Below are 8,459 nucleotides of genomic sequence, written 5' to 3'. Positions count from 1 at the left end.
TACATATATACATATATATACGAAGGCGGTGTAATTCTGGTTAATACAGCAAGGGAGACGACTCCGAATTCCAAATTAATTAAACAGTGATAGCACTACTTTCAAGGTAACATATTAAAGTTCTAGGACTCCTCCCCTTTAAACTTAATTCAGAGGACATTTTTAGATTGATTATAACGAACAAGACAAAAATAAAGATAAAATAGACTTCATGCGTGTTAAGTATGGCTGGGATTTGCCTTGAATTTACTTATCACACTGTCTAGGAGATATGAAATGACATATTTCCAAAACATATATACATTTACTCATACATACATTGATTAATATATGTGTGTATGTGTGTGTGTGTGTGTGTACATACACGCGCGCACACACACACACACACATATATGGCGTAATATGGTCTAAGGTATCGCTACTGAAAGATTACAAGATAGTAAGATAGATTTTCGGGTGGGGGGGGGCGTTATCACTGCCAGACCCGTTTCAGATTTGTTCGCGTAAACAGCTTTTACCAAAAATAGTTCAGTCAAGCATTCAGAGTGTATCATTGTGATAAGATGGACTAAGAGGATATCTAAAAATGATAAGATAGGCTCTGCAAATTGTTCTAGATAAAAAGAAGTAAAAGAAATGACGGGGGCGAGGAAGTTGCATGTGTAAGATTTAATATATTATTCATGTCTGTGTGAGAGAGGTGGGAGAGGTCCATCTGGCCCCTGTTGAAGGCAGTGATAGAGCAGATGCAAAAGCAATGATAACAAATGTAGAGAATATGAGGAGGACGGTGATGACGAATGTGTGTGGGCTGTCAGAGGTACTAAAGAGAAAGTGATGCAGATGAAGATAGTAAGTAAGATAGAGTTAGTGTTAGTGCTGGTGAGAGTGTCGTTGTTTTTGTTGGTCATAGTGGTATTGGTGAGAATGATCGAACTGGAGATGGTATCGATAAAGACGAAAATGATGTTGCCTGTGACGTGTAAGGATATTTCTACATGGCGGTTGACTGTAGAGTAATGCTGGTTGTGTTGACGAGTTGCTGCTGCTGCTGTTGTTGTTGTTGTTGTTGGTGGTGGTGGTGGTGGTAACTGTGGTCGTAGTGTTGGCGGTGGTCATGGTGACCGTGATGGTAGTTGTGGTCGTGGTGTTGGTAGTGGTTGTGGTGGTAGTGATCGTGAAGATGGTGGTGGGTAGTGCTAGATTAATGCTTGTATTAATGATTGTGTTAAGAAGGTCAACCTTCGAGTCTGCATGCATGCATACTTACATACGTGCATATATACAGACAGACAGACAGACAGACGAACTGACAGCCAGACAGACGACGTACATATGGTGTGTACCTACAGTACAGATATATATAGTGAGAGATATGACAGAGAGACTGACAGACAGACAGATAGATAGACAGATAAGATAGATAGACAGATAAGATAGATAGATAGATAGATAGATAGATAGATAGATAGATAGATAGATAGATAGATAGATAAGATAGATAGACAGATAAGATAGATAGATAGATAGATAGATAGATAGATAAGATAGATAGACAGATAAGATAGATAGATAGATAGATAGATAGATAGATAGATAGATAGATAGATGGATGGATGGATACATGTGTTGACACACATGTATGCATATTTACACAGGCGTATGAGTATACGTATATGTATGTATGTATGTATGTAAATGTTTGTATGTTGGTATGTATCATATGTATGCAAACACGAGCACCAGTATGCTAAGCATCTGATAGTTAAAAGATGAAGCATTTTCTTCTCTGGAATGCGGTCAGGAAAGACGATACATTATATACAATATACATTTAATAAATGACTCTCATAACTGTCTCCAAACTGACGTCGCGAACATCTAAAGACGGCTCCAAACTGTGTTGTTTAGTAATTCACTTCTTTAAGTTCACTAAACCCAGCGCCATACTATATGATTCACTGTTTTACTATTATAAGCTCACTAAAACTAGATACAGACTGGTTGATCTACTGCCTGAGTTCCTATGGGATCATTAAAGAGGTCACTAAAGGAGAACCAATCAGATCTATTTGTCCGCTATAATCAAACGAGATATATCGTGCTTCTGCATGGTAGCTCGATCTGCGAGAAAGCGCAACCAAATCTCTCTCTCTCTCTCTCTCTCTCTCTCTCTCTCTCTCTCTCTAACCATGCTTGGCTGACCGGAATGGTGACGAACTCATTTGGCTAATGTCATTCTAGCTAGATACTAGGTATACAACATTTGAATATTAGCTAGGATGGTCATCGTTGAAATAACTTTGATCATTTGATCATGTCCGCTTGATGAGGTGACCGTCTCAGATGGATTGGGATATTGGCAACAATAACAACAACAGGACTAACCTGCTGTTAAACAACAATAAAGCACCCTACCTTTTTTTATATTCAATCCTTCTCTCTCTCTCTTTCTCTCTCTCTGTCTTTCTTTCTTTCTCACTCTCGCTCCCCTTCCATCAGGAGCTGACACCCCTTTACTGCCGTGGTTACTTGGGCACAGTATTCACAGTATTTGACTATTTGGCCGACAAACCTTTCTCGCAGTTAGTTCATCTTTCACTTTTCCATTTCGTTATATGTTGTCCATTGAGTCAACTATTTGTCTCTAACTGTCATAAGTGCTTGCCATACAAAATTGCTTTGGTCACGAGAGATCCTCTACGTGGTCAGTAACCTGCAAGAAATAACGTCCAAATTTCCCTCAAATGAACCGACACTTTGGATCATATGCAACATATCAGAGAAGGACAAGAGGATGGCTGTATAGTGTTATTTGAAAGACATTTGATTTCTGTTTGTAGCAGGCCGATTCACAATATAGAGGCCTTTCGATGTTCTAAGAGGTAAGCCACACGCAGCATGTCTAACGATCCTATTACAAGCTCTTTAACTGGATTGTGCGGCGCGTTCATTAATTTAAAAGAAAACAGGAAGTTTGTTAGAGGACATTTGTCTGCTACATTGCGTAAAATAGTTTCTTATTGAAAACACAAGGCCAGTAATTTTGAAGAGAAGAGGTAAGCTTGTATCACTGACACCAGTACTTGCTGGTACTTTATTTATCAAGTCCAAACGATGAAAGGCAGAGTTGACCTCGGTGAGATTTGAACTTGGAACACAAAAACTAAGAGCAAAGAAATATTGGCGCAAGCGTGACCATATGGTGAGAAGTTTGCTTCCTAACCACATGGATTCGGGTTCAGTCCCACTGCGTGGCACCTTGAGCAAGTGTTTTCTGCTATATCCTCGGGCCGACCAAAGCCTTGTGAGTGGATTTGGTAGAAACTGAAAGAAACCAGTCGTGTGTGTGTGTGTGTGTGTGTGTGCGTGCGTGTGGGTGTGTGTGCGTGTGGGTGTGCGTGCGTGCGTGCGTGCGTGTGTGTGTGTGTGTGTGTCTGCTGCCTAACAGCAGGTGTTGGAATGGTGTTCGAATGTTTACGCTCCCGTAGGCTAGCGGTTCGGCCAGAGACCGATAGAATAAGTACCAAGATTGGACAATTAAAGACTAAATCTTGGGATCGATTCATTTGACTAAAAATTCTTAAAGGTAGTGCCCCAGCATGACTGCAGTCTAATGATTGAAACCAGTAAAAGATGAATATCACAAGGAATTTTATCCGACGCCTTAAACAATTCTGCCAACTCACCAGTTTTGTTATATTAAGTAAAAACAAAAAACCTTTATTAGAGATATCAAAGTTTGGAGAGGGCAAGTTGCAGGGGCAGTAGCGAAATATCTTCATGTAATACAACGCATGATAGGGTTTGTCTAAGGATATGGGCAGTACTTGTCAGCATAATTTTTTGCCTTTCTCTGAGACATGGTTCTCCTGGGATCTTATCTAGATGTTTCTGACATCCCTTTCTTGTCATACCAAGAGCACCCACAATAACAGGAACAGTTCTCGCTTTAAGATGCCACATCTTTTGTATTTCAAGTTCCAGGTGCTTATATTTACTTACATCTTTTAGTTTATAAGTATTTTCTTGTCTATTTTTAATGACTATGTCTGATCAGTTAGCCTGGATCGTTCCGTCGGTGTTGACTAGAAAATCCCAGAGGAGAGTGACATTTTTACCTTCAGCGACTGGCTCAGGATGATGTTCATACTAGTAAGCAGGAGTGCTGATTTTGGGGTCTAAGGGAGCTTATCTAAAACAATTCGTCTAAAATACAATTGATTTAAATGCAATTTGTCTAAAACACAATCTGACTAAAAAGTAAAATTGTTTATTTCTGATGAATTCGTATTTTTTATTCATAATTTATAATTCTTTGGGTTTATAACTAGTTGTTAACTATTTATAAAAACATTAGGATTATTTTAATTCGAAATGCATAAAAAACAAAAGATAGCATTTACTTAAAAGGAAAGGTTGTGTGTTATACCACGAACGTAATCAATAATATTTTGTGGATCAAAATTTTGAACAAGATTTTTTATTCATTTTGCAGTATCTCGACAGCGCTTCTTTGGAGATTCTGGATCCATTCCAGCAATATACTGCTCAATCCGAATCTTGCTTAGACTTCGCTCTCTTTGTAAAAAGTTGACAAATTTCCAGATGTTGGGGTGATGAGACCCAACTTGGGTTTTGAATGCTCGATGCCACCCTTCGACAGAGTTATTTGTTCTGGGCAAATCAAGAACTCTTAAATACATATTCCACATATTTGGTAGTTGAGAGGTGGGCCTCTTTTAATCCATGTAAGGTATATAACTGGTGAAATAATAAAGGGACTGTTTTAAATGTGCCGTCTGCATACCAGTGACTGCTTAGTGATAAACACTAAAAGTTACGCCTTATCGCAAATATCACAATACGCTTTTCAACAGGTCCTGAGTTATAAAGCAGATATTGATCATCTTATCTTTAAAAGATTTCGTAAGTTCAGATGGGAAAACTATTTCACGGCAAGTTGATGGTAGGGCCGGTCCAGTAAGGGTTTGTTGCCTTATATATCTTATTGTTCTCTTAATATTTTGCATTTTTGTTAGTTTTGAGGCAACAGCTTGATCGCCATCATCGAAAACACTAGATACAACTGAATCTCGTGTTGACTTAGCCAGTTGATGTATTTTTTTAAATAGCTTCTTTCGCTGTAATTTCAACGGCATCCAATATATGATTATGGTCGTTGGAAAATTTTACAATTTCATCCTTTACAGTAATTATGCGAGCACGGCATTTTGTTTTCGGATATTTTTCGCACCTCCAATAATCACGTTCGCCATTTTCACCATTCTTGTAGTATGTATGTCCATTATCAATCAATGATCGTTTTCTGATTCAGTAAATTCAGTAGGCATCTTTGGATATGGGTCTTTTCACTGTGAATAATTCCAAATAAGAATTTTTGTTTTTTAGAAAACAACTAGTTTTTTTTTTTCTAGATTTATTCCACATTATCGCAAACAACTATTTCTACTCCATAGCATGAGTAAACAACTATTCCTTTCCACTTCCTACGAATTCATAAAAAAAAGAAACAATTTTTATTTTTAGTTAAATTGTTTCAGGGTTAATACTGTTTTAGACAAATTGTTTTAGATGAATTGCATTTAGATCAATTGTATTTTAGACGAATTGTTTTAGACAAACTCGTTGGATATCCTGATTTTGAAGTGTTTACATATTTTCCAATGTCCTACCCTATCATGGCGACTTTTGGATTCGTTTGGTGTCAGCACAGGACATCCCGAGCCGAGATGGGCTATTGTTTCATCAAATTTATCGCAGAATCTGGATTTAGAGTCAGAATCGTTTTAAAGAACGTCAGCCTGGTAGTTTTTGGTAAGTAAGTTTTGATCTTGTGCCGCCAATATGAAACCTTCAGTCTCTGCTTTCAATCTTGAGATTGGTCTACATCAGCATTTCAGTTTCAAAGTATATACTGTCCCTGCAGAGGTTTCTGGCTCCACCACTCCTCAATTTGTTTCTGCCCGTTCTTTTTTGCAGTCTGCTTGATCCGTTTTGCTTTTTGCGTGACAGTGGTTTCAGGTTCTTCATCTAATTCCGAGTTTCCTTGCGAATTTGCAAGCTTCCTTGACAATAGAATGTGATTTTTTTATGCTTTCGTGTTTGCACACAAGCTGCAGCATCCAGTCCTCTTTTCTAGATAAATACTTGTTCATTCCTGTTGTGGAGGTCTTCCCCCATTACTTCTAGGTAGGCACAGACAATCAACGTCTGCTTTTGGGTGGTGCATGTTCTTAGATGTTAGTAGTTTTCTTGTCTTCCTGTCCAGGCGTTGGAGTTCTGTAAGATTCCAATTAATATTAAAAATGTATTTGACTTCGATACGATTTTCAGAGTCGAGTTCAGTTTTTAGTACGAGTCGTATTCTTCTGTAATATTCCTTTCGTATTTTTTCCTTCATAGTAGTATGTTGTATACCGTCCCCTTCGTTTATCCACAGGTATTTATAGCTTCCTTGTTGGTCAAGCTCCTTGATGGTAGTGTCGGTACTTAATTTAATGGAAGTTGTTTGCTTGAGATGTCTTCTTACAAAAGTTCCTTTAGCACACTTGTCAAGGCCAAAATCCATCCCGATGCCATTGTTGAACTCTTTAGCTCTTCATCATTTCTAGCAAATAGCTTCAGATCGTCCATATAAAACAGATGATTTACTATAATATACATTTTGAACCCATACCTGATGTTACTCAGTTCGTTTGAGAGTAGGTTGTCATGCAAAAGTGTAATGGAGAGAGGGAGTCACCTTGAAAGATCCCTCATTTGATGTTGATGTTGTTAGATTGGCTCATCCTATTACTATGGTTCAGAAGGAGACGTGTGTTCCATTTGAGCATGCTACTTTGTAAGAATTTGTAAATGACTGGAGAGATCTTATATATTTCAAGGGCTTTGAGGAGTCAATTATGTGGGACACTATCAAATGCTTTCCTGTAGTCTATCCATGCCATTCTCAGGTTCTTGTTACTCCAGCAATTCTCTACAATCGTTTTATTTATGAGTTATTGATCTTTGCATCTATAAGAATTCCTTTTACAACCTTTTTGAGCTTGTGGAAGGATAAAGTTCTGTTCCAGGAAAGCGTATATTCTTTCAGTTAGTATGGATGTGAGGATCTTGTAGGTGGTATTATCATCATCATCATAATCATCATCATCATCATCATCATCATCATCATCATCATCATCATCATCATCATCATTATTATTATTATTATTATTGAGTGAGAGAGCAGTGCATGCCATCAAAGTGACACTGGGGTAAAATATACGAAGCCCAGTATACCCATCATGACTATCCTTCTGATAGGGGTAAACCAGGTACATGCATCACAACCATATGTGCGTGACATGGTGATCACATATTCAGATAAATAGCGGGGCCCAGTTAGAATTTTCTTCAGGTTGAGTGGCCCATCCTACTCAAAAGGTCCCTGAATAAGGATTATTTAAGGCTGTTGAACGAAACACCCATGTTTCCAAAGGTGAATTATCCAAAACCCAAAGAATTCCTCTCAACGCATGGCTATGATGCTACTCCACTACTCCTGCTCATGATCAGAGATGCACATATCGTCAGCCACTAAGGGACATTCTCAACTGGTTAAGGTCAAACAACTTACAAGCAAATCTGTGGTGTTAAGCAGAATATTTGCTGTAGCCCATCTTTTATACCAAGACAAAACAATGTACATGATAACACTTCCAATTAGTAAAGATCAGAAGCTATGAGATCCACTGCCTGGTACTGCATCAGGACTTTTATTATTATTATTGTTGTTGTTGTTGTTGTTGTTGTCGTCATCATCATGTTCTTTATTTATTTTTGTTTTGTTTTTTGTTATAGTTGGTGATTAATAAAAGCAAAGCTTTGGTTCGTTTTGGCCTGATGCATCTTCTGGCAACAAATCTTTGCGTTTGGTCTTCTACAGCCATAGCAGAAACTGCGAAAGACTACAAGCAGCAGACCTATTTCAAGAGTGTTGCACACCAACAACAGCAACAGGCATCAGGTGAGATACCAGGATGTTCTTTTTCACGCCATTCGTTAACTGTCTAATTAGGTGTGTGTGAACTTGTTTTATTATTGAAAAAAAATGGACAGTTTGGAGCTTCTGGGGTTTCTGGTATAATATACTAATAGATGATATATTTAGATTCGCAGTTAAGGCAAACGTCTAATTATCCGGTTTAAAATGAGTGACAAAATGTTATTTATAGATAATTAGATATCCTGTTAGATAAAAGTGGAAGACACGTTACAAAACCAGTCAGGTCCGCCCTTTTTAAGAGAATCAAAATTCTTTAAGATTATTCTTTACATTAAATGTGTGTGTGTTAATTAAGAGATATGTATTATATATATATGTACATACATACACATATATGTGTGTGTGTGTATGTATATATATATATATATATATATATATATATATATAT

The 8,459-nt window shown here is 37.7% G+C and overlaps 1 protein-coding gene across 1 annotated transcript in view; it reads left to right on the top strand.

Annotated features, from left to right (window-relative positions):
• The window catches only part of LOC106879488 (proton channel OtopLc), a 299,778-nt gene that overhangs the window by 284,552 nt on the left and 6,767 nt on the right, over nt 1-8,459 (top strand). Inside the window, exon 7 of the mRNA XM_052973478.1 lies at nt 7,867-8,032. Within this exon, the coding sequence (XP_052829438.1) occupies nt 7,867-8,032 (166 nt within the window). The remainder of the gene's footprint in view (nt 1-7,866; nt 8,033-8,459) is intronic.

The sequence above is a fragment of the Octopus bimaculoides genome, chromosome 16, assembly GCF_001194135.2.
Source record: "Octopus bimaculoides isolate UCB-OBI-ISO-001 chromosome 16, ASM119413v2, whole genome shotgun sequence".
In the NCBI taxonomy this organism is placed as follows: domain Eukaryota; kingdom Metazoa; phylum Mollusca; class Cephalopoda; order Octopoda; family Octopodidae; genus Octopus; species Octopus bimaculoides.
The sequence above is the reverse complement of the archived record's forward strand: the minus strand, read 5'-3'. Positions and strand labels throughout refer to the sequence as shown.